The 26,145-nt window shown below is 46.7% G+C and overlaps 1 protein-coding gene across 3 annotated transcripts in view; it reads left to right on the top strand.

The window, feature by feature from the left end:
• Window positions 1-26,145, top strand: part of SYK (spleen associated tyrosine kinase) — a 94,006-nt gene that overhangs the window by 44,654 nt on the left and 23,207 nt on the right. For 2 of the 3 annotated variants that reach the window (XM_058566034.1, XM_058566032.1), the window contains exons 4-9: window positions 9,638-9,776; window positions 13,246-13,327; window positions 13,711-13,760; window positions 15,431-15,499; window positions 23,955-24,042; window positions 25,411-25,588. In XM_058566034.1, coding sequence (XP_058422017.1) covers window positions 9,638-9,776; window positions 13,246-13,327; window positions 13,711-13,760; window positions 15,431-15,499; window positions 23,955-24,042; window positions 25,411-25,588 — 606 coding nt within the window. The remainder of the gene's footprint in view (window positions 1-9,637; window positions 9,777-13,245; window positions 13,328-13,710; window positions 13,761-15,430; window positions 15,500-23,954; window positions 24,043-25,410; window positions 25,589-26,145) is intronic. The other variant, XM_058566033.1, reaches the window with a different exon arrangement.

Below are 26,145 nucleotides of genomic sequence, written 5' to 3'. Positions count from 1 at the left end.
TCAGTAGCACCTTTTATTTTCTGCATTTTTGGACTGCATAGTGTTTGCCTCTTCATTTGACAGTAATTTGCTGATATTATTTTCTATGTATGGAAAAAAGAAAACCCAGTCCTTCCTCTAGGTTTACAATCCGTTCTTGGTACTGCAGGCACATTTTGGGAATATTGTCAAATTTGGGAAAGGAGGTGGAGGGAGAAAGAGCCGTCTTCTCTGATGGTGATTAAATGTCTTTGACCAGTCGTGCAAAAGCCAAGGCCATGTGGCCATGTTGCTGGGCCCTGCTTGGGCTGGACGAGGCCATGGGGACAGGCTGTGGTCAACAGGTTCTAGCTATCCCGTGCAGAAATGCCTCCCCTCGTGGTTCGTGTGGGTGGCTTCGAGCCTTGTGCACGGATGCCTCTCCAAGTGCACATCAGGCCTGCTGAGATGTAATGGGCCGTGCCCTTCATTTCATCATGTAAAGTATCTTAGAATGAAAATGCTCCAAAAGTTCCATGTCCTGTAAAAGAAAAGGAGTAGAATGGTTGCTTTCTTTATATTAGTACCCAGGTAAATATTTTATCGTTTTTGGCTAAAAGTCCTTGCAAATCTCACAGAGCCAAGAGTAAGTTCAAGGTGACCTTTTAAATACCCAGATGGTGGCTCTCCAAATAGCTGAATTAATGTTGCAAAGAAAAGGTGGTATTTCAGAGTTGTTGAAGGAGTCATCAAACCAGTAAGTCACCAATGCTGTTTTCACTGTAGTTTCTACCTTCTAACTTTAGAAGTATGCCACTTGAAAAAAGAAGCTACAAAAATAGTCATTCATTCCACAAAATATTCATACATTCCACCAGATATGTGGCAGGCATTGTGATAGGAGCCGTGGAGACTGTGACAACAAGATAGATGTTGGCCCCTGCCCTTGCCTTGCTTACAATCTGGGGGGAAGACATCAAGTTCAGAGGGACATACGGCAAAGTGTGTGACATGTGACGATGTGCCCCGTTCCATCCATCACGGGCATCCATCTAACTTAATGACACTGTTGACTATCCAGTATTATCTTTATTTTATTTCTGTTCACTTGTTTATGGTCCATTAGCCCCATTTGTTCTGAATGCCCTGCACACAGGGACGGGCCACGATCTTCGTGGGTGGAACCACAGTGCTCAGAGCCGTGTCTCAGTGGGAGAAATCATTCTGGGAATAGGGACATTTAAACTGTGCTCTGAGCAGTGAGAATAAGAAAGCAGAGAAGAGAAGGAAAGTCTCCTGGGCAGCAGGAAGTTGGTGCATAGTCGTAGGGACCAACACTGCGACCCGAGCAGGTCCTGGCCAGGAGCGGGGGCTGGAGTGACGAGCTGTGTGATGGAGAGGCAGTCAGATTAGACAGGAAGTCCCTTCTAATCCTAAGGGGTGGACCAAGTCATTGACTGTCCACTGGGGACACTGTGAGAGTCAAAGTGGGCACTGACGGGATGGAAGGAGGGACAGCAGGGGGCAACAGGACTGTCTCAAGACCATCTGGCTTGATGCACCCATTGGCATTTATGCACCCATTGTAGGATTTGCCAAATGATCCTTAGAGTAAACTGGCCAATTAGACTTAGCTGAGGTTGAGCTCTTGCCAGCAGCTGTGACAGGAGAATGGAGGAGGGGAACTGAGGAGGTGGCAAGAGGTGGTGGGAGGGCAGGCCTGGACTCATCAGGAGGGAGGAAATGCCAGAGCGGGAGGCCTGCCAGGCGCGGGTGTGCCTGGAGCCCTTGGGTGAGAATGGTGGAAGAGGTGGTGGTCGTGTGGTGCTGACAGCATGTATTATGTATTGTTTGGGAAATGCCGGGGAGTGCCAAGCCAGCGTTACCATGGAGATAGGAGGTGAAGGGGTTGAAGGAGGACACTGTGGGAGAGCGGGGTCTCCTGGGTGGTGGCAGATCGTCAGGGTGGGGAGGAGGTGCTGCCATGCCCAGCCTCCTGGGCCAAACCACTGGGCAGTCACCTCTTGGAGATATGTTAGGTCCTGGGGAAGACCCTGAGCTCTTGGCTGGCCCCGAGAGTGGATAGTGTGGGGAAAGGCAGCCGCTCTGCAGGTTCTGCAGGGGTGAGGTGGCTGAGAGGCAGGTCTTAGATCAGGCACAGCAGTTTGCAGAAGTCTAGAGAGAGTGTTGCCCGTGCAAGAGCTAAGTCGTGTGGACAGGGCAGGGAGGGTGAGAAACCGAGGCAGAGAGGAGGCCCAGGAGGTCTTCACTTCAATGACCTGAGAGGCACACGTGTTGGGGAGTGAACGAGGAGGATGGGAGCTGTGGCCTGTGGGCTTCGCTGGTCCTGAGGTCGCAAGAGCGTTCCAGCCCTCGCAGCTCATTGCGCTGGCCTGTGGTTGTCGCACACAATGGGTGGGACCCCTAGGCAAGCTCCTTTCCCATGGCAGCTCGTTGATATGTTAGTTCAAGTCATCCCCAGGTAGCCCCTGTTCCCCGTATGCAGAGAGGCAAGACCGCAGAGGCCCTGAAGCAGGTACCAGGGAGGAGGGGGTTTGCCCCTCGGGCCCTCAGCAGTCAACCACTTTCCCAGCCCCTGTGGAACAATTTGTTCTCCTGCGTGGCAGGCTCTTACATGCTCTACATCTGAATTCAGGTGCCCCCCTGACCATCCTTCCCTTGGCTCTTTCAAGGAGAAGTAAACACTTTAATCTTTGAGTTATCCTTTCTTTATTAGCCATTTCCAGGTAGAGCATGACGCTCTCATTATTTCCTCCCTTCCCCTCCCTTCACACTATATCCTTTTGCATCGTATCCCTACAGCCCTCGCATCCTCTCCCTCCTTCACACACACACACACACTTTCACTCACTCATTCATGGCTCTTTCACTGAGGGCCCTGTGGGAGGCCCTGCGGGTAAAGCAGTGAGGAACAGGCAGAGACGGTCCATGGAAGGGTACACTATTCTCTACACAGCTGGGGACTAGAAGATTTAATGACTCTGGCTCTCCAAGGAAAAGGGTTGTGTCCACCCAGAATCAGGGTATGCAAATCAGAGCTGTGTCGTCCTTGTCTAGGGGCAGGCCTGGGTGGACCTGGCTTGGGGGCGCCAGATGGCATACCTGTCACCCTTGACTGTTAGAACAGTACCTTCCACCAGCGCCCCATACCCGCCCTCTCCAGGTGGACTGGATGGTGGATGCCTTGCTTTGGAAATAGGTAGTAGCAATCCTTTTCAGTGCAAGTGCAACTCAGTATAAGGTAGCCGTAAAAAAACATGTTCACAATAGGGTAGATTTCTCAGAGACTTTGAAATAGCTTGTAAGAATACACCCTTCTATTCCCTATGAGCAAGGAACAAATGTAAATGAGGAGAAAAGATAAAGAATGAAAGCCGTAACTTCAGTTGGGTTCCATAGGATGATACAAAGTCCAAAGCAAATGCTGCAAGCAGTGGTTCTCAAACTTCTGTGTGTGGGCGAACCACCCGCAGGCTGGTTAAAGCACAGATTGCTGGGTACCCTCCTTTGAGTTTTTAAACTCACTAGGTCTGGGATATGGCTCAAGAATTTGCGTTTCTAACAAGTTCCCAAGTGATGCTGAGGCTGCTGGTCTGGGGACCACATTGGAGCCTATTCAAGATGCCTGGTGTCCACCTAAACTGGATTAAGAACAGTGATGTCCTGAGTCATTGGAGGGTCTGTAACCTTATGTGCAGTAGGAATGTTTGTACAGCACAGCCCAAGTACTGTATTATTTGAGTGGTTGAGATGGAGTTAACCTTAAAACTGCTTCTATTTATAGAAACTTAAGTGAGATAGTAAAGAAACTCAGGCCAGGAAGTCAGACAAGCCCAGCCAGTTAATAGCTCTGTGATCAGACAACGTAAGTCGTCTCTCTGACCCTCAGTTTACTCAGTGATGAAATGGGGAAACTAATGTTCTACCTGAGTTGCTATGGAGATGCAAGAGATAATGTGAGTAAAGCTAAGCCAGTGGTTATCCTGTATCTGTGCTTCCTACAACCGTGGATTCCTTTTCTGCATCAGTTCTGGAAAATACTCAGCTATTTTTTCTTCAAATATTACTCTCCTTCTTTCTTACCATTTCTTCCTTCAGAGGCTCCTATTAAACATATGTTAGACCTTCTCAGCTCATCCTCTATATTCTTTCTTATTTTCTATTACCTTTTCTCTGTGTGTTGCGTTATGGTAATATCTTTAGATTTGTCTTTCAGTTCACTAATTTTCACTTCATCTGTATCTAATCTGCTGTTAACTCATTCACTGATTTTTTTTTCCCGACCAATTGCATTTTTTCAAATTCTGGCTGTCCTATTTGTTGTTATTTTTCAAATATTCCTGAACATTTTTGAGGGTGTCTTATTGCTTGCTAACTTTTGTGATTCCATCTTTTGTTTCTTTGAACATTTCATCCACAGTTAGTCTACATTCTGTGTCTGATGATTCCAGTACAGAAAGTCCTTGGAGGTATAAATCTCTGTCTCTCTACTCTCTTTCCCTTCCTGCTCTCTTTCTCTTAACTCGTGTTTTCTTATGTTTGGGTGATCTTTTTGAGCTCATATTTGATTGATACTCATCTGTGGGATTTCTGAGTGTCCTACATTGGGAATGCTGTCCTCCAGACTTGAAGAGGTTTTCTTCCTCATGGCCCTTGCTTTCGTCCGGGAATCTCAGGTTCCTGTGCCCCCCTTGCTGTTGACCCAGGATGTCCCTCCCATCCACTGCAGTGCTCATGTTGGTATTTTCCCTTAAGACAAACTCATATTTTTTTTGCTTTTATTTGCCACTCACTTTTCCCTGCTCAGATTTCAACTCACTTTTTGTTACATACTTAAATATCAAAATCAAATTGTGGGTTTAGAAAAAACCTTACGCTTGTTTATTAATGAGTGAGACTGCACTTGGCTGTCATGAGCCTCATACACCACAATAAAAGTTAAGTTCTCTCAGCCTCTCAAGTGCTGCCCGCTGCCCTCATCCATCAAAGTGCGCTGTTGTATTTGACATACGTGTTTCTGCGGCCTCAGGTCAGCACAGAGTCACAACCCGTCTGAAGTAAAAAGTTCAAAGGGGGTTGCAGACTGGTGTCTGTATCGGCTCATTGGTCTGATCAAGGTCCCCGTGAGGCTGGAAGAGAAGAAGCATAACCTAGTTCCACTCATGAACTGGAGTAGAGGGAGAGTGTGGGGAATTTGTGATAAAAATTTTTTAAAAGACAGATGTGTGAAAGAACAGCTGGGTATGGCCCCGGATTTGAGCTTGAGGCCCCAGATCTGATCCTGCTTTCACTGTTTGCATGGAACACACGTGTGCCTAAATCTTGCCATGGTGCAAGGCAAAGCACCCAGAGTTGCATTTCCTTTTGTCTTTCGTGGATCGTTAGGACTGGTGCCTCTCCTGAGTAGGGGGCTCTCGGCCTTACGTTGGCAAGCACACTCTTGAGCATGTCACTCCTACAACTTCTCCTTCCCCGATCCCCAGCTCTCCTTCTTGGGAAGCCACTGTTAGGTAGATGGTGCTGAGTAAGGACTGGACTGAGGCCCCATGTGGCAGTATCTAACCACCCCATACAGCATTAGCACTGGACGGGACGGTGAATGCCAGCCATGGGAGCCTCTCCCTGTCTATCTGTATGGCCCACTCAGGCCACAGTGAACATCTATTATATGCACACGGCCCATCTCAGGCACCCTCCTTCCCCTCCAGCCAGCCGTGCTCTGATCTGCCATGGAAAAAAACACACAGGAGAATGAGAATGCCTGGAGGGCTAGGCTGTGCCCCGGCTGTTCTGTTCTGTCTGCAGCAGACATAATGCAAAGTCCCGGGAACGTACGGGGGACCTCCTTGAGGGTCCCCCACCTCCTGAGTCCTCACTTCCCTCCCAGTGTCTGGGCATCACCCCCTCATGTTCTCTCTGATCCAGGAGCGCATAGGAGTTGAGCCCTCCAGGCTGCGCCTGGCAGAACCAATGCTCACCCCATCTCCCCTTTGCCAAGTGTTTTGGTGTCCGTGAGGGGGCGAGGCCTGCTCGTCACACAGCCTAAGGCTGTTCACCCTCCGAGGAGGGTGGTTCTCCTGCCCTCTCGCCAAGAAGAGTCACCATGCCACAGGACATCAAGACGGTCTTAAGTCCAGTTAGGACAACCATGCAGCCTAGCTGCCATTCAAAGCACTGATACCCTACGCTCTGTAATAGCAAAACACAAATCTGCTGTGAGCTGAGTTCTTCCAAGAAACTCGTGGGGGAAAAAATATCCTAGGGCTTCCGTGAACGTGTCTGAGGCCAGTTGACCCCGAGGGCAGAAGGCAGCAACCCTGAGAGGAGCCGGAAGATGATTCTTTGCTCTTCCCCAATGTGGACGTCTGTGTGACAAACCTAGTGGGTGTTCCCAGGCAAAGGGGAGCACTCTGAGGAACAGGAGGGGGCCGAGAGGAGGAGCTACTTCAGCTTCCAAACCAGTATTTCCCATATGTTAGATTAAAAATAGCCCAGCCCAGGATCTGCCTGCAGACACCTCACAGTTACTGGCCGTTAATGTCACCAAGCCTCTGGGCTTTGCTACCTACAGATGTTGGGCCTGTGGGTTTCCCTTCTCTGCCTTCGTTTCCTGCCAGCTGCCTGGGGGGCTGCTCAGGCTGCGTGTCCACGGCCCGTCCCTGTGCCTGCTGGTCCTTGTGTGTGCTCACCGGGTAGCTGTCACCACCGCTGTCCCGAGAGCTGGCACAGGCTGCCTGGCTGGAGCCCCGAGAGAGAGGGACTCTGCTCCAGCGCCTGGGAGACCCTCAAGGAAGTATGTGCCTTTGCAGAAACCACTCGTCCCAAAGCAAGAAACGCTCGATTTCCGCCTTGCACCAGCTCTCTTTTTATCCTATTTTTATTATGAAATATAAAACACACAAAAAGTGCATCACTCTATATGTCCAGCTTAATGAATAATTATAGAGCAAACGCCACCGGAATCAAGAAATGAAACGCCAACTTGGCAGAAGGTCCCCCACTCACAGTCACCCCCCAGAGGACACACTTCCTGGGCTCTTGTGTCCAGCACGTCCTCACTTTCTTCTTCATCTTTTTGTTTGTTTGTTTGTTTAGTTTTACCACCAAGGACCTAAGTGGACGTCTCTAAACAAAACTGTTTGCTTTTGCCTGTTTGGGAACTTAGTGCACGTAGAATCACGGCGTGTGCTTTATGCTCATGAGAGTCGTCTGCTTTGTGTCACTGCCGTTCATTCATTTTGTTGTTCGATGCTATTCCATCGTGTGACTACCCCACGATTCGTTTACTCTCTGTGCCATCAGCGGACTTGCAGGTCATTTACAGCTTCTAGTAATCACAGGTAAAGCTACTGGGCACATCCGGCACACCTTCTGGGTGCCAAATGCACAGATTTTGTATACCTGGAAGGGGGGTGGATTGCTGACTCACAAGGGATGAAAAGGTTCAATTTCAGAAGAGAATTCCCAATTGTTTTCCAAAATGGTCAGATTCACACTCCGGCTTGCAGTATACCAGGACGCCTGTTGCTCACATTCACAGCAACACTTAGCATTATCAGACTTTTTAATTTTTGCCCGTCTGAAGGGTGTGTCATGGTATTTCCATTGTGGTCATAATTTGCATTTCCCAGATTTCTAGTGAAGTGATTACACCACCTCCCTGGGCCACCTGTGATCCTCTGTGTCAGTTTTAACAAGAAAAGGTCAATCAAGGCATAAGGCAAGATGGAGTGGTGGGGACTGGGCATGTATTCAGAAAACCGGAGTTCAGATCCCATTTATTATTTCCAGGACCCTGGGGTCAAAGATGTGAGGGACTCTAAATCAAGGATAATGGTGTTTTGGAAAGGTGTATGACCTCACTCTCCCAAAGTCACCTTTTATAAGCATATGTGTAAATTCTTAATGCTTGGTATGAAGAATTTGTATAGTTCTTTGTACCTCCAAACTATCCTAGTTGTTTGCCACTAATGCTTGTAAAATAAACAAAATATAAATAGTCCCACATTCCACATGATAAAATAGCTTCCTGTGAAGTAGACTCAGCTCTGCCCCATATGAAGATGTGTTTTACCTTTTCTGTGTGCTTATTTTTTAGTTTGACAGCAACCAACTGGCCTTAACGGGGCGTGTGCTCACTTCGGGGCTGGTGACATGGTTGGGTTGGGAGGAGGGAGCTGTTTTCAGGGTGTGGGTTTCAGAAGGGCCCTGTCGAGGCAGAGGGGGGTCTGGGTGTGTCCCAACACCTGCATCAGCTGCCCTGGGCGGGGGGCGAGGAGGGAACCTGTCCATCGTGCACAGCCAAGCACGACTTGAAAAGAAATTTATTTTTAAAACAAGGTCTCGCCCCACACGACACAGCTCAGCGCTCAGGCCTTGGGTTCGATGTTCGAGATGAATCTACAAGGCCGAGGAACATATGACCACATCCCTTTCCCAAGCCCGACTCGTGGAGGTGACCTCCTGTGACCGGGAAGAGAAGTCAGATATTTCCCCAAAACAGCAAAGTCCCCCAGCCGCTTGGCACATTTGAACTCTTCCCAAAATACAGTGCATTTGGGCACCTTGCTCAACTTCCTTATTTTTGAAAATGCCAGGGCCGGTGAGGTTTCCTGGACCTCTGTGACTCACCCTCTCTCAGACCTTGTGATCCAAAGGGCTTGAGTTGCTGAGAGGGGAAAATGGGCTGAGCATGGGGTGACTAAGGAGCTCAATTTGGTGAGGGGTTCATGTCCATTTCATGCCTTTGTAGCCTTGGCCTGGACGGTGCCCTCCCCAAATCCCACAGGCCTCCCCAGCAGCCCCTCTCCTCTCCCTGTGCAGAATCCCCCCATTTGTGCATCACAGAGGCTATCTTGTCTGTTTATTATGGGACCGGCAAGTCTCATTCACCAGGATGAGGGAGGAGGGCCGCACCCCAGAGAACTCGCAAGCACGATAGGGGCAGAGCCTCGATGGTCGGCACAGCCCGGCGCAGCCCCAATTCTGCTTGGCGTTCCTCACTCCACGGTGGATGACGTTTTCTTCTCCCGGTGACTTCATCTGACGGTATCAGATGGAACAACATTAAATCCTGGCTCTGCCCTCCCCTCCCTACAAGGGGAGAGTGTGAGGGGAGTGAAGAGGGCCCTGGAGATGGGAGCCTTCACCTGCTCCACCTGTGGTCCAGAAGGTCCTAGTTAAAATGCCCCCCAAACACCCCCCGTGGGTGTTTGCCACACTCTGGGCCAGGTGGTGGTGGAGCTGCACTGGCTGGAATCTGAGCCCAAGCAGAGCTCAGTGAAGAGAGATGAGTGCAGAGGCTCCAAGGAGCCCCTGCTTCCCGCCCCACTCGGGAGTCCCGTAGGTCCCGTGTGCTGGTGCCCTGAGTGGCGTTGCTGCTCCAGGTGAACCAAGACTCGCATGTGGAGCCCAGGCCCCTCCTGCTGCCCACCCAGGGCTCCCAGGCCCGCTGGGCCTTGCCCGAAGCCCATCCCCAACCCGTAGCCTTTCCTGTGGTGCACACGCCACCATCACTGAGCTGTGAGCGGGGCCTCCCTGGGTGTGCTGGGCAGAGCCCGTGACCCCAAGGTGGGGACGCTGCTGCAGGTGCCCTCCCAGGGCGCGTCTTCCTGCAGGACCCGTGGGCCTGGGTGATACGCCGTTTCCTGTCTTCCAGGATCAGGGCCAGGGACAACAACGGGTCTTACGCCCTGTGCCTGCTGCACGAGGGGAAGGTGCTGCACTACCGAATCGATAAGGACAAAACGGGGAAGCTGTCCATCCCGGAAGGAAAGAAGTTCGACACGCTCTGGCAGGTACACGCATCCTCAGAAACCAGAGGAACCGGGCCCTGGAGATGGTTAGCAATGCCCACTCGGGTCCCTGCCCCAGACCTTCCCAATCAGAGCCTGCTTGTCAGCCTCCAGGTGCCTCTACAAATGTCCAAGGGTGAGAAGCGCCAGACTAGGGGTCATCACGTTTGGTGAACAAGGCTCTGGAATGTTCCGTAGCTTGTCCAGGGCCACTCAGCTCAGGCCCCACGGGGCAGTGCCCACTAAGGACTGTGCTCAGTTTAACGGGAGGGCCTGCCTTGGGGGCCAGAACACATTTCTTTCTAAGACATTCTACCTGGAACCCAGAGCAGCCTCTCAGACAAATACACACAAAATAAAGGGGTGGCTGCTGGGAAAGTAGGCACGGAGGCGGCTAATGGGACCATTCTTTGAGTTGTGAGAGGCTGAATTGAATCTACAATGTTGGGTGCCACTCCCACTGCAAAATGAGTCTCTGTGGAAAGTAAGGCAGTTGAGACAGTAAGTCAGCACTCCACGCTGCAGCCGCTGCTTGGGCAGCATGGTTCAGCCCTGGTCTACAAGGGCTTATTTTTGACCCAACTGTTAGTAAGCCCTGAGTCAGCTCACCCCTGGGGAGTTACTTAGGTACTAAGGAGCCCTAAAATGCTGCTCGTCACTGCTTCCCATCGGCTGTTGTGGGCGCAAACAGCTTGTCTTAATCTTAAGTCATGGCTACAGGAGGAAATGTCAATGGCCGTACTGCAGCATCATTTCACAAAGATCCTATAAACCTGGGGAGTCCAGAGACAGAGAAACCAAGAGACTCTGCCGGCCCTGAGAGCAACAACCACGTGAGCTTTTGTGAGTGAGGGACGTCATCTGGGACATGTTCCAGTGTCCTCACCTGGCTGGCCAGGAATCTCACGTGTGGGAATAGCAGGAAGGGACTCACCTCAAAATCCTGTCCCTTTTTTAAAAACTGAGACCAGGGATCCTCACTACCTTTAAGGCACTTAGGGGACCCACCCCTAAGGTATGTTGGTTCCTAATGCTGTAGTTGAAAACAATAGTACTTCTCTCTGAACGTTGGGTATTGTAATGTTTATCCAGATTAGTCATAACACTAACATCGCCTTTTGGTTTGTGGCTCATTAGCATGTGACTCATTATCAACCACAGGCTTTGCTTTATTTCAATGGTACCGATTTGAAAGAGTATGTAGCCTATCGGGGACTAGTGCCCAATGCAAATCAGAGATGAGTCAGGAATGCTGCCTTCCTGTATTAATTTCCCGTCCAAGCCCCTGGCCTCCTACAAGAATGGTTGACAGTCCCTTTGATGGAAGGCCCCGGCTCCATCACTGGGACGCAGCCACTGGGCTTCTCCTGCGTGGCCGTTTTCTTCCTGTGAGTCTATCACAGTATCAGTCTGTGCACTCCCTATGGTGCTAAACATCTCTGACTGTTGGAAAGTTCCTTCCCAAGACTCTTTCCCGTGGTCATTGATGCCTCCAGCATATCATAGCATTCAGCCCTAATTAAATCTTTCCCATTGTATATTTTCTAGCCACTGTGTTTAAGAAAGAGCATCAAAAATGCCAGCAGTGCCTTCAATCTTTACAGGTGTGATTTCACTGGTTTTTCTTGACGGTGGTGTAAGGTACCTCCGTGCCAATCCCCATCAGGAGTCTGGTGCTCTTTGCCTGAGAGTTGGTAATTACTAGACTACCCCAGTATTCCTTACTTTGGAGCAGGGGTCGGCAAACCCACGGGCAAAATCTGGCCCCCGGCCTGTTTTTGTGTAGTCCTTGAAGAAAATGGTTGTTATACTCTAAAGAGTGGTTTAAAAAAATAAAATACCATGTGACAGAGATGGTATGTGGCCTAAAAAAGCCTAAAATATCACCATCTGGCCCTTTACAGAAAAAGTTTGCAGACCCCTGCCCAAGAGGGAAACTCTTACAAGTGTGCCCACCTCCCCATCCACTCTGGTGGGGTAGATTGTCTGAAAGCAGAAGCATTTAAGGAGATGTTTAAATGACAGTTGGAGAGGGTGATGGGGTGTATTGACTGCTTTAGGGCCTCAACACTGTTGGCCTGAGAACACAGCACTGCATTTAACACAACAGGGAGAGCTTGGTGTCCATTTCAGAGCCTGTTAGGGCTGGTCAGATTGAGACACTTGTTAGGACGGTAGATCTCACGTTAAGTGTTCTTACCACCATGTAATAAAATTAAAAAAAAAAAAAAAAAGAATGCTACCTGGAAGGGTTAAATATATTGATTCAACAGACATTCCTCTGAGCAGGTAAGTTTGGAGAGGAAAGATTCAGGAGCAAAGAGTCTTTAACTGGGAAAAAGTACCCGTAAACAGATGAGGAAGAGAGAGCAGTATGAAGATTTTAGGTTGTCTGAAGAGGAAATGTCTGCATGAGAAAAGAAAATGTAAGATACCAAGATTGCCTTCCTATTGCACAATTTTGATTAGATATAAATAGACCTACTAGCGATTAACTTATCATGTACAAATTGGACGTCGTGATTCAGTTTTCTGGGAGCCATTAGCCAAGGATGCCCATGTTCTGTCAACATAAGGCCATTCTCCAAAAGGTCACCTTTCCCCATGTCCCAGCTCCTATGTCACCTGTGCTGTGATGTCTTCTCTCTGAAACTTTGGGGCTGAGCTATTGGGTCCCTCCAGAGTCTTTGTCCACAGCACTATGACGCATTAATCCCTCTACATTGTCATTTGTTTATCTGTCTCTCCACCAAGAATGTAAACATTTCAAGGGCAGGAGCTGTGTCTCATTCACTTTAGTTTACCTTTGTCCTGTCTCAGGGCCTAGCACACGGCAGAATGGTTGTTGAACAACTGAGTAAATGAACAAATCTTAGCATGCTGAATTTGCTTTTATAACATCACATGGATGTAGGAAAATATAAACAATAAATGCAACTTGCTACAAAAAGAAAGAAAGAAAAAGGAAGGAAGGAAGGAAGGAAGGAAGGAAGGAAGGGAGGGAGGGAGGGAGGGAGGGAGGAAGGGAGGGAGGAAGGAAGGAAGGGAGAAAGAAACAGAGAAAGAAAGAGAGAGAGAAAGGGAGGGAGGGAGGGAGGGAGGGAGGGAGGAAGGAAGGAAGGGAGAAAGAAACAGAGAAAGAAAGAGAGAGAGAAAGAGAGGAAAGGAGGAAGGGAGGAAGGAAAGAAGAGCGGTAGGGAGGGAGAGAGAAGAGAGGGAGGGAGGAAGGGAGGGCATGAGCCAGGAGTGCAGTAGGGTCCAGACGGGGCATGTGGACCTCTGTCCAGAGTCTGAGGCCGGAGGAGAGAGATGTGGGGAAGGATCAGGAAGACCAGCCAAGGCAGCACGTGTTGTTGTTAAGGGTTGTCCTTGGATCACTTTTAAGCCGAAAGCGGAGTCAGCTGCTCCGGGTCAGATTTCTCCATTTCCTGCCCCGGTATTTATCGCACTTTCTTACCTTCTTCTCTTCCAGCTCGTCGAGCATTATTCTTATAAAGCAGATGGTTTGTTAAGAGTCCTTACAGTTCCATGTCAAAAAATTGGCGGGCAGACAGGTGAGTCACTGAGACACTGGAGTCTTGGTCTTTCAGATATTGATAATCATCAGCCTTGGTTTAGACTGGGTCTGTTGCAAATTCAAGCGGGACCAGGCCTTGTTTTTACTGGTTGGTTAAAAATGATGTCAGATTGCTCCAATTTTAAATATATACTTACTCAAAAAATAACAGATAATTTTAACTTTAAAAAACCAGCTAGTTTTAATTGCATATGTGAGAAAGTTGAGTGAAAGAAGATGAAGAGAAATGTATGCAGACGACAGGTATCTACTTCTTAAGCTGTAATATTTTATAATCAGTGATTGATCTGCTGGGGGTGGGTGGGTAAATTGGTGGTTTTCGCTGATATAGCAGTAATTGTCCACGCTCTTTCTAACCAGGAAATATTAATTTTGGAGCTCGTCCACAGCTTCCAAGTTCCCATCCTGCGGTAAGTGTTGTTAGACGTCCTGATGAAGGGGAGGCGGTTGTATATTAGCACAGTGAAGAGCAGGTTTTAGCTGCGAGGAGTAGCGGTAATTGTTTTTATCACACTTGATAGACTGGGATTGCTGGTGAGTGTCAGCTAGAATCAGCCTATTTTCAGTTCTAAGCCAGCCAAGTTAATTTCTTTGGTAGGTTAAATTCTCTCCATTTTCTAAAAGTATCCAAAATGACCGTGAAACTCAATGTTAAATCGGAAATATGCCTCCTGGCAGATTTGGGATATGGTGACATATTGTTCAGGCTCAGTCTGGAACCACCTGTGTGGACCCCTGTGCACGATCCATGTGACCACGTGCCTGATCAGTGTCACGAGTCTGGTCTATCAGATATATTCCTGAGGTGGTCTGCCCGACTATTTTCGCTAAATCAACCAAGACATTGTCATCAGAAGACTCAACCTTTCCTGGAGAGCTGGTTTGACAATAGCTTAGCAGAGGGAGGCTTGGGAGGGGGGTGCTCGGTGGCATCGGAAGAGGTAAACCACTAGAGAAGTTTGGAGTCGGGAGCTTGGTCGGAACCCACCTCCCCCTCCACGTCAACAGGAGATGAGAACGTGGCCCATCCACACCTCTCCATGTGGGTTTGCCCGACGCGTGCCTGATGCCCCTAAGAGAGAATCCCGCCCCCCTCCTCCCTCCAGTCTGTTAGGAGCTGACGCACAGATTTAAACTCAAAGCTGAGTTGGGGACCTCACCGTGGACCCCACAATGCCCTTCACTGCCACGTGTGCAGTGTAGAAATTCCCCCGTCATAAGCTGTGCACTCTATACGTCACTTTTTGCCTGTTAGCCCTTAAAAACAAAATCCACAGAAAGTGGAATGTACATTCTGCCCCCAGCGGACTATTGATGCTCAGAAGCTGTGCCTACATTAAAACAAGAAGGCTTTCTGGGCAGCACTTGTCACCAGATTGGGGGAACTGGAATTTGCTAAAATACCAGTGAACGTTGGGATCAATATCTAAATATAGCACCTTTATGGAGCATCATTTTATCTTACTCTTCACGTGGCTCATGGGCCTGATGAGTCTACTTGAACATCACATGCTCCAAGAGACAGATCCATTTTCCTCTAATATGGATGAGGGCTTAGGGCTAGAATTCTTAAAAGAATATCAGGCCCTATGTTTAGCCATGCATCATCCAATGGCTTCAAGAACTTAGCTATTTTGGAAAAACATTATTGACTGGTGAAATACGTGCAGAAAATAATGCACGTGCCCTATGTGTCCACCTCAATGAATTTCCACAAACACCCAAAGAAGTAAGAAGATTGAGCAGTCAGACTTACTTTTAGTTTCTTTAGACAAATCATTGTCTTGAGTTTGTGACTTACTCATCCTATATGAAACATGGGTATTAACGTAGCAGCTCTAATTTTATAGCCTTCCATGGAAAATATTACTAAAATATTTCTCCAGATCCTTCTGCTTAGGTGGCGGGCTTTTCCTGAAGCATCCCTAATGATCAAGTGTTGCCCCTAGAGAATCTCATGGGCAGAAATGGAGGGGTTGGCAGTGTAACTGTAAAGCAAGTTAAAAGAACACGTTGTGTAAGCGAGCTGTGTTTGTTTTCTGAAACATTTACTGTTCCTCTTTGCCGTTGTGGTTTCTAGACCTGGTCAGCGGGTGGAATAATCTCAAGAATCAAATCATACTCCTTCCCAAAGCCTGGCCACAGAAAGGTGCTAAAGCGTACCCTGCTCGCTGTCCCTGACTAAGTGGTAGGACTGACCCATACGCAGCACCCACGCTCCGCCCCCGGCTGCCCCTCCGTGTGCCCCGCCGCTGACCCTCCGCTACTCTGGTCTCGGTCTCCTGGCCGCGTGTGGACAGTCCACGCCGGTACTCACTGTGCTTTCCATGTGAGTCCGAGTCACTTTGCTGCCAAGTCCAGCACCGTGAGCCCGCTCGCTCTGCTAAAATGTGCGCTTGAAAGTCATTCGGTCAGTGTGACGGGTGGGAGCTAAGTCTCATACAGGAAAATCTTTTCAAAGGGAGCCAAGTTACTTTTGAGTTGCCAGGATCACATGTTGCAGTGTCATGGTCATTGATTCTATAAATTATGTATCGACGAAGGAAAGCCAAGGTTTTGTGGGTCCTGCACAGCGAATGCTGCAGGCTGTTTATTTTGTAGATATCAGGCGCCACAGTCACTTCATTGTGGCTGTAGATTTCCAACACAGAACCTGAAATAGAGCACGTATACAGACGAGGTGGAATTTGAGGCTTAGAAACATCACGTTTCTTTATGAGGCAGTCAGGTTGACATATGCATTTTTATACTTTACTGTATATATATCAAAATATATATATAATAAGTGTGTGGATTCCTTTTTTTCCTTTCTACTTTTATCATTGGTGGCATAAAATTGATTCTTTTATTATTATTTCCCTTTTCATATCATTTGGTATTTTTCCAAACATTTCAGCTTATAATTGGACATCAAGTCATGAATCAGATTGCCTAATATACTTATTAGAAACAACAGAAATAAAAAGCACAAAATCCCTGAGATTTTATTTAGTAAAAATTTTCCAAGTGGCAGTCATGCTCCAGACCGTCTCAGTCTTGTTGACCATGGAACAGAGAAGTGAGTTTCATCTGTTGTTTGAGGGGCAAGTTATGTGAAAAACCTAAACGGAGTAACTGTCTATTTTCGTGTCATGTTCCCAGTTAGTGTGGATCGGCTCATGGGAAATGTCAGCTATGATGAGGCATGCCTTTTAGGGGGCGACAGTGAGGGCTGCCTGTGCCAGGGGATAGCCTGTTAGGAGGTGGGGACCTGGTTGTCAAGACGATACATTCTCTGTGTCCGTGTCCCTTCTGCCCCATGACTTGGTGTTTGTTCCAAGCCACCAGGGCCAGTAGGCGATTGAGGCATTGGGCTTGAAGAAGTGCACACTCCCCATGAGCCCAGGCAAAGCTCTTCACGGCTGACACCTTCTGGTCCGCCTGGCCCTGGACCCTGTCCTTGGAGAGGGCTCCGCTCGGTTACCAGGATGGCATCTCACAGGACTTTAGCCCAGTGGGAAATAGGACAGCCAGTGCCCTGTCACCGGAGGTGATTCAGAAAGTGTTCTGATTCAGGGTGCTTTTCAATCACGAATTGTCTTTTCAAGGTTATGATTATAAATTTAGTTCCAATTCGTGACTCCACCACCATGGTCTTGCAGTCAGACACAAGAAGCAAGAGTCCTTAACGAACGCTGCATTGACAGAGCTTCATAGAACAACTCAGGGCAGCCCACACAGCATACACAGAGCCCCATCAGTAGGCCCAGGACCCCTCACTTGCCCGGCTTCCTTGGCCCCTCCACACACAGGGTCTGCCTGGCAGCCATGGGGGGGCCCATGGACGTGGGCCACACCCCCAGTTTCCACGGCTTGTGCATTCATCTCTTTATGATGGCTCAAGGCCTGTGTGCCAACGCACAGCCCCCAGCCCGTGAGCAGTCCCAGAGATGAGCGATTTGGCTGTAAACAGTAGACACGGCATTCCACATTTATCTTAATTCTGTGGTTTTCAAGTGCATCATTCAGGGCTCAACCAGGGGAGCATGAGCAGTCGGAGGTTTATGTATAAAACAGACACACACACAGAGGTACATATATGACACACACACACAGACATATTTACACATACACACATCCATATACGCGTCCACATGTAGATCTAGCACAAGGACTTGCCATACACAATTGTAGGTCTGGCTAAGCAAGTCCATGTCCACAGGGCAGGCCGTCAGGAAGGGAAGATTAAGAGCAGGACAGAACCTCTCAGGCAGGCCGAAGCTGTCGTCCAGAGCTAGGGGTCAGTCTCGCTTCCCCCAGCTTGTCTCTCTTGGGAAAGCCTCAACTCTCTTCTAAGGGCTCTTGACTGTTAAGCCAGGCCCACCCAGGGTGATCTTCCTAACTTAAATCAACTAATTAGGGATTTTAATTACATCTGCAATATCCCTCCACAGGGGAACTGAGATCACAGTTTGATTCAATAACAGAGACTAGCCGTGTCTCTGTTAGTTCAGGCTAGCCACGCTGACACATCAAAAAGCCATTACCCAACAAACAGTAACCCAGCATTATGAGAAACCAGCCCCACTCCCACCTCTGTCGTTGTCCCATGCAGGCTGAAGCCAACTCAGGTCACACAAAGTGACTAAAGAAATATCCAGAAAATAAGTTTAGTAGATCTCTAGACTAAAGGAGAACATGTCTAAAGAAAGTTGAAGGGCCGGCCCGGTGGCGCAAGCGGTTGGGTGCGCGCGCTCCGCTGTGGCGGCCCGGGGTTCGCTGGTTCGGATCCCGGGCGTGCACCGACGCACTGCTTGGTAAGCCATGCTGTGGCGGCGTCCCATATAAAGTGGAGGAAGATGGGCACCGATGTTAGCCCAGGGCCGTCTTCCTCAGCAAAAAAGGAGGAGGATTGGTGGATGTTAGCTCAGGGCTGATCTCCTCACAAAAAAAATAAATAAATAAAAAAAAAAAAAAAAAAAAAAAGAAAGTTGAAGAAAATATCAGTCAGCCTACCTAAAAATAAAGAAAAATATGCATGGATAAGAACCAAAAGATCATCAAAAGAGAAATAATAAACCAGGAATAAGTATCAGTAAGGATGCTACACATATAAGGTTAATATCTTTAATACATAAAGAAATTCTATAAATCAATAAGAAAAGTTTTAACTCTCTAACAGGCTAATGGGCAGAGGATGTCAGTTGGTAGTTGATAGTAAAGCAAATATAAATAGCTCTTAAACATAGGAAAAGCTGTTCCATTTCCTAATAAGAGAAATGCAAGTTAAAACTATTGTGCTCTGTTACGTGCACTGTGAAACTGATCCAAATAAAAAAGCTTGGTGACGGTGTGTGGCAAGGGTGCAGTGAATAAGCACTCTCACACCTGTTGGAGAAGTGTGACATGATACCCTCTCTAAGAAAGGCGATTTCACAACATCCATCAAAATTAAAAGCACATATAACTTCTTAACTGCAATTTTATTTCTAGATATTTATCATACAGATATTCTTGCATTTATGTGTATCATGTATATATGAATCATGTATATATGTCATCATGTAACTGACAAAGTCCAGAAATAATTTACAAGTCTATCAATGGGAAATAAATGAAATCAGTTACAATAAAATTCATCGCATGAGAGGCAGCTGAGATCTAGAATTGTTTCCAAAATACAGTGTTAATTACAAACAACAAAGGCATGGCTGTATATGTACTCATATAGTATAGAATATTCTGGAAGAATACAGAAAATACTGGTAACACTAGTTGCCTTGAGGGTAAGAAACAGGGGTGTCAAGGAAGACCCACTTTTTATTGTAAACTCTGTTGTGCCTTTTTAAATTTGCACTCACTAAGATTATTTAATCAATTTTTAAAAGAGAATTAAATATTAGAAAGTAATTAATCTGATTAATACTGTGAAAATACTTTTCTGGCAAGAAACTGCTATTGTCGATTTAAATTTATAACAACTTTGAAGCATGTATTGAATGCTCATAGATGCCAAAATATCAATAGTTAATTGATAGAAGAGTAGGATTGTGTGATTTAAGTTATGGACTAAAAATATTTTAATTACTCATCAGAAATATTCTAGGAGAACTAATATTTATGTTTTCACAAATAGAAGGGGAATTTTCCATTATTTAACCTGTCACATAAGGGTCACATATTCCATCTGTTTAGCTAAAGTGTAAATAACTTTCTTGAATTTGTTAATTTGATCAATATAAATAGTTGTTTTTAATAATTCAGGTACAAAAAGTATATGTTAGAACTTGAATTAACTCTAGTATATAGGTAGTTAATAAAAAGGATGTTTTGATTTGAAGATTATTAATCAGATAATTTGAAATTTCGTAATAAAAACTTAAGGGCAGGTGTATTTAAATTTTTCCTTAGCTATAAGAAACATTTTAATATTAAAAAATATAAATGAATTTGACTAAAGAATGTAAGTGTGATTCACTCTCTCCCCACCCCCTACCATATACTTACCTTAAGGACTGGTTGTCCCTTAAATGAATAAAATTCCTCCTATTAACAGCAGTGGAATATTTTTCTTTGCTACTTTAAGTACATAAATTCAGGCACAAATTTAGGCATAAATTCAAATTCCTTCTATTAAGGAAAACTGGCAGAGTTTGAACAACAACATCCTTAAAGACAGCGCTTCCATTTCATATTTCAAAGGCACATTCTCTAAGACGAGACACAGCATGCACATTTATCTTAGTTGTAGAAAAGTATTTCAGAATTTCAAATTAAAACCCGTTTTTCATGTTTTATTCCAACACATACATTGGTGATTGGAATAATTTAAGATTTATATTTAACTACACAATTCACTAGGGTTCAGCTGGGAGAGAGAACTAAGCAAAATAAGTTCTCAAGCCATACTCTTTTACTTGATAAGGCCTAAGCCACGGGCCAGACCCTTGAGAAAATGTGTTTCCACACCATTGTAAAGGGCCGGATTTTAGATCTCTGCTTCTAAGATGAGGGAAGATTACTTGTGAAGGTCAAGTGTCTATTTTTGTGGATCTGAAGCAAACCTCATATTATCCGATGTCCTGGCCAAGGAGGGTCTGCCCTGGAAGGTGGGACCTTGTTTCCCATTGGACCACGGTCATTCCAGCAGGGACCAGAACCGTGTTTGTTTACGGCAGCCGATAGTTCTGAAGCCTCCTGGCTCTTTTTGTCACTGCAATTGTGACAAGTATGTTGTCATCTTTAATACTGCTCTTGCCTGATTTGAAAATGTATTTCGAGAAATCTAAAAATCAAGGTCTAGAAATGGACGCTGGGACACACAGCAGTACTCCTAAGTCAAGAAACTCTCAACTCACCTGTCAGGCCCACAAGGGCTATATATTTTTTTTCTTTTGTTTGCTTCTGAATCCCCGCTTCTTAAACATACGCATTCAAATAGTATTTGTCAAATACATTTTGTACTTGCAGTTAAGCCTGGCCAGTAAGAGACCAGGGATCATAATTTATAACCTGACCTAATTTTCTTTTTATTATTGTGGAGTGATCTGTTTTTACCTGAATTGATAAAACTTAAAGAAAAATCACAAATTGCCCTTTGGAAGGTAGAAACTAAGGTAGCCAGTGCCATCTAGTGATGGCCTGCAGATCTGACTTCTGCTTTGAAAAATGGGAAAAAAGAAGTCACATTTCATTCACGCCTTTCACTACACCTGTTCTGTGTGCAGAAAAGGTGATTCTATGGATTAGGGCAAAATAAACCCTCAAATACAAAGCAGAAAGAATATTGACAAATGATAGAGTGGACCAGCAGTATGTTTTTCATTGAATTAAAATTTCATTAAATGCTAAATACTAATCAGTATTTCATAATTTATCATTATGCCTTAGAGCATATTCTTTACAAAGTCCTCACATTCTTCTTTCCAACTGATTATTTGATTCCAGAGGATTTCTGTTGTTTTTGTTGTTCTACTAAACGGCGTATTCATCAGCTACTTGGGGAAAGATGCAAGTTGCATTTTGTATCTCCATCCTCATCATCAAGTCGCGCCACCTTTTAACAGACACAGCAGAAAACCTCCCATTTCTTCCAAAGAATGTTCTCCTGAATGTGGTGCCATCCTCTGTCCCAGTGAGGGCGGAGGGCCAAGGGGTCCCGGCAGGGAGCTGACGTGGTTATTGAAACGTGGGGCTCGGCCGTCATGGCGTGGTGGGCTGCCAGGCAGCGTTGAATTGAAGCCCTGAGCCACCTCGGCCGAAAACTTGGGGCCCGACCTTCCAGAGGAGACCCCTGACCTGTTTCCTTATCCACAGCCGAGACTGACCTGGGGGAGAAGCACCCACCAATGGGAGCGTGCGTTAGTCTGTCCAGGGCTTTAGGTTCGCTGTGTCCATCTCTGCTAATACTTACTCCTGATGCCCTGGTATCATTTCCAGAATTTTTACACCCCCACTTTTGTTTAAAATTCTTCCCCATAGGATTCATATGTCAGGTCGTTGCATTCAGGCTTAACTGTATCAGCCTTTATGAAGCCCTCTGCTCTGGGGAACATTCGATAGCGTGGAGAGGCTGCAGCCCCAGGATACGTCCTAAGCGGGCAGAGGGCTGGAGGTGTTATGGTTGAGAAAAAGGGTGCCGTTGCCCTCTCCTTGTCCTTGATGGCTGGTCCTGGTGTCTTGAAGCTTTGTCCTTGGATTAAAAAACTTTCCTACCTGCAGGGAAAATCAGAGAAGTTTAAATGATAGTAAATGTGAACTTAAAAGAGACTTTTTTTAAATTTGAAAACTATTTCATCTTGGAGTTTGATTGCAGGAGGGTACTGGGCAGAGGGAGAGGATGGAAAGCCTTGGGGATTACCTCATTTCTCCAAGGACAGTTCTGTCGAGACGGGGTAATTACATTACAAATGAGAGGTGAGCCCACTGCCCATCCGGGAGTCCTGTAACCACATGTAAGTTGTTAAAAGAGGCAGAGTGTCATTGGGAACTATCCACACCTATCTCCCTCCATTAGGAGAAGACTTGAAAGATAACTCACTGTTAGCTCACATTAGTTTACACTTCACATCTTCTAGTTTTAAGAAGTTTCTCCATTCATTCATTCGTGCATTCATCGTGTGTTTGTTCGACACATTTTCATTGAGTGCCAGTGGAGGGCGTGGCAAAGCTCTAATGCAGTGAACCAATGACTGTGCCCCCAGAACTTATAGTCTGTTTCCATTCTTGATATATCATAGCTACTTCTATTAAACAGTTCAATAAGGATGCTGGGATAGTCATGAGAGGATGGAGCCAACAACATCCCATTGACACATAAGAGCAATGTCCTTTAGCCTGGTCAGATGGGCCTTTGCCAGTGTGCGCAGTGGTTCTCTAGCCCTCGGGAGACAGCCTGAAGAAGGAAGTCGAGGTTTTGGAGACAAGTGGCCCATTGTGACTGCACTGTTGGACTTTTGGTCCCCAGGCTTGTGAGGGCAGGAAGGCAGACGAGGATTCCGTGTGTGCTGGAAGATAAGCGACTGTGTAAAACTAAGCTTAATGTCTCTGTTTCTTTATATTTCTCCAAAATCTGGCAGTATCTCATTTCTTCGTGGCCAGTGTTTGGGCACTGAGAAGGTAAATGTGTATATAAAATTTCTACTCAACTCACATCAAAAAAATGGTTTGAATTGTGGTTTTCCCAGGAATCAAATTTAGTAGCAATAGCTGTTTTAAGTTGGGAGTGAGGGTGGGTCATGAAGACTCAAGATAGAGACTTTCAAAAAGGAAAGGTTTTAGGAATATAAGGAGTAGATTTTTCCCCCATTATTTTATGATACAAATTGATGTATATCCAATAGGGAAGGTTGCCGTTAATAATGGCCAGCAAAGCTTTGTTTTGATACACTTGTTACCTGCTCTGAGTACAAGGAAGAATTACCTTCCTTCAGGTTAGCAAAAAAAAAGTCTTCCCCACCTCACGGGGCCCGTGATGATGATGAAAATTATTGTTATTGTTATTAGCAGCGGTGGCAGCACTGGACCTGGGCTGGTGGCAGCTGCCTTCCTCCGGGGTCCTCTAGCTTGCTGGCCAGTGCTACCCTCTGGCATCACCCACATGTTGCTAGACCTCCAGCGAAGAGAAAGACACAGTGGAAACCAGGAAAGCATGGACACTTTGGTGCTGGGGAGTGGGTGGAAGCAGCTGGTGGATAGTTAATGTTTCTTGTAAAATAACTTCTGTATAACATAGAACGGAAGAGAAAGAGTTAAGGGGGGAAATGAATCTAAGGGGATAATGAGTATCTTTTGGTAGGTGGAGGTAGGATTTGCAAGAGCCTGTAGGTAGGGAGGTAATTCTTCCTAAAGCGGTGCTGAGCATTCTCTCACAGCCCCTCTGAGACCCTGGCAGGCCCCTCCAGTTGTCAGAGCTTGAGCCTTATCGAGCCCTCACAGGAACCAAGCAGTTGCCCGAAGAATGAGATAAGCCATGTGTTTTTCTTCCTGTCTCTCTTCCTAATTCTTTCCTTTGTCTTCCCTGCATACGTTAAAATGTGATTACTTGAAAATAAAAATAATTGTGCAGATCAGCTCCATGGTGTATCGATGAAGAAAAGTGACCTGTTATCATTTGTGTACTTCAGAGCTCTTCATCCCAAGGGAACCGCCCAGAGAGTTCCGCGACGTTCAACCCTTATGAGCCCGATAGAGGGCCCTCGGGCCCGGAAAGAGGTGAGAGATGCACTTTTCGTCTCTGGGCATTCATAGTGCAGAAATGCTTCCCACAGTCCTTGGGAATTGTAGAGTTGGCTCGCCAGTTCACCCCTGGTCGGCAATGGTAGCATAACGATGGTTAGCAATACGTGACACTATTGTCTGGTGGCGGGTAGCAGGTGTCACATGTCCATGAATAGTGGTGTTCTGTTGGGTGAAATGGTCCCTACAGCCTCTCTCACAATAAATTGGCAACACTGAAAATGTTCTTTGGTGCTGCTGCTTCGGAATTTCTCACCTCTTATAATGCTGATACTACTCAAGGTTTGCATTTCTAAGATTGTGTTCTTGGAAAAATGTGTCCACTGATAAGTTTCAGCAGAAGGTGCTGGTAAAAACTGAAGGCATGTCTGAGTTGCTGGAATACTAGACATTCTAGAGGGAATTGTACTGATTCTGTGAGGCTATGAGAGGATACTGTTCCGGAAAATACCTCCTGGTGTTCTCAGAAATGGGGCCTCTGGATGACCTTCTTGGGTTCTCTGTGTGGCCCTAGGTTATTTTTTTTATTGGTAAACTTGGTCTGTTGATTGCTACAAATACCACCTCAGAACTTATTGGCTTTAACCAATAACAATCATTTAATTATCTCTTGTATAATTATCTTGGGCAAGTCAGGAGTTTGAGCAAGGCTCAGCTGGGCGGTCGTGGCTGGGGGACTCTTGTAGTCAGATTGGGGCTGGAGCTGGGCCAGGCCCGTGAGGCTGGGGCACTGGGGGCTGGCCAGCGTCTCCCTGTCTCCACTTGAGTCTGAGGGCCATGTGGTCTCCGAGTCTGTGTAGGCTGGCCTCGGCTTTCTCACAGTGTGGAAGGTGTCAGGGCAGTTGGACACCTTGCATGGCATCTGAAGCGTCAAGAGCCGGGTTTCCAGCCAATGAGGCAGAAGGTGCCTGGGCTTTTATAACCTCGCCTGAGTATATCCCAAAGTCACTTATGATATACTCTATTGGGTGACACAGTTACAAAAGCCACGAAGAGGAGGTGACGTAGACTTGGTCTTTCAATGGAAGGAGTGTCAGAATTTTCACAGTTTAAAGCCACCACAGCCCATTAGGAGGGCCTCATCCATCTTTGCCTCTGGCGTGAAAGACCCTTCCTCGATGCACATTAGTGCAAGAACAGGGGTCGAGTACAATGGAGATGGGGGGCTTTCTGCTGCCTCCTACAAGCTGGGGAGACTGTGCCCTGAGTACTCACTGGCACCATAGCTGCCGAACAGGACCAAGGTCGTGAAAAGTGAAGTGTGACCACAGGAGGTAGGAATGGGAGATGACAGGATTTTCACGAGGGATCCAGCCCAGGGTTGTTTCCTTGACTGTGTTGCAGACACCCAGAGAGAAGCCATGCCCATGGACACCGAGGTGTATGAAAGCCCCTATGCGGACCCCGAGGAGATCAGGCCCAAGGAGGTCTACCTGGATCGAAATCTGCTGACCCTGGAGGAAAACGAGCTGGGGTCTGGTAACTTTGGGACCGTGAAGAAGGGCTACTACCAGATGAAAAAGTAAGTCAGAGCTTTGCACCGTCACACCACACTTGTCCTCATATGAGCTCACATTCTAGAAGCTACTATGTATACAGAAAGTCCCCAACTTACGACGGTTCAACTTACAATTTATCGACTATATGATGGTGCAAAAGCGACACACATTCAGTAGAAACCATACTTCGAATTTTGAATTTTCATCTGTTCCGGGGCTAGTGACATGCAGTACTATCTTCTTTCATGACGCTGGGCAGGGCAGCGAGTGCAGTTCCCAGTCAGCCCCGCCATCACGAGGGTGAACAATCCATACACTGACCCCCATTGGTACCCATCCAACCCTTCTGCTTTTCACTTTCAGTACAGTACATGAGATATTCAGCACTTTATTATAAAACAGGCTTTGTGTGAGATGATTTTGCCCAACTCTAGGCTCATGTAAGTGTTTTGAGCGTGTTGAAGGTAGGCTAGGCTAAGCTACGATGTTTGGTAGGTTAGGTGTATTCAATGAGTTTTCGACTTAACGATATTTTCAACTCATGATAAGTTTCTTGGAACGTGACTGCACCGTTAAGTCG

The sequence above is a fragment of the Diceros bicornis genome, chromosome 22 (genome assembly GCF_020826845.1).
Source record: "Diceros bicornis minor isolate mBicDic1 chromosome 22, mDicBic1.mat.cur, whole genome shotgun sequence".
Lineage (NCBI taxonomy): Eukaryota > Metazoa > Chordata > Mammalia > Perissodactyla > Rhinocerotidae > Diceros > Diceros bicornis.
Note: the sequence above shows the minus strand (reverse complement) of the source record. Positions and strands in the feature narration are given on the sequence as shown.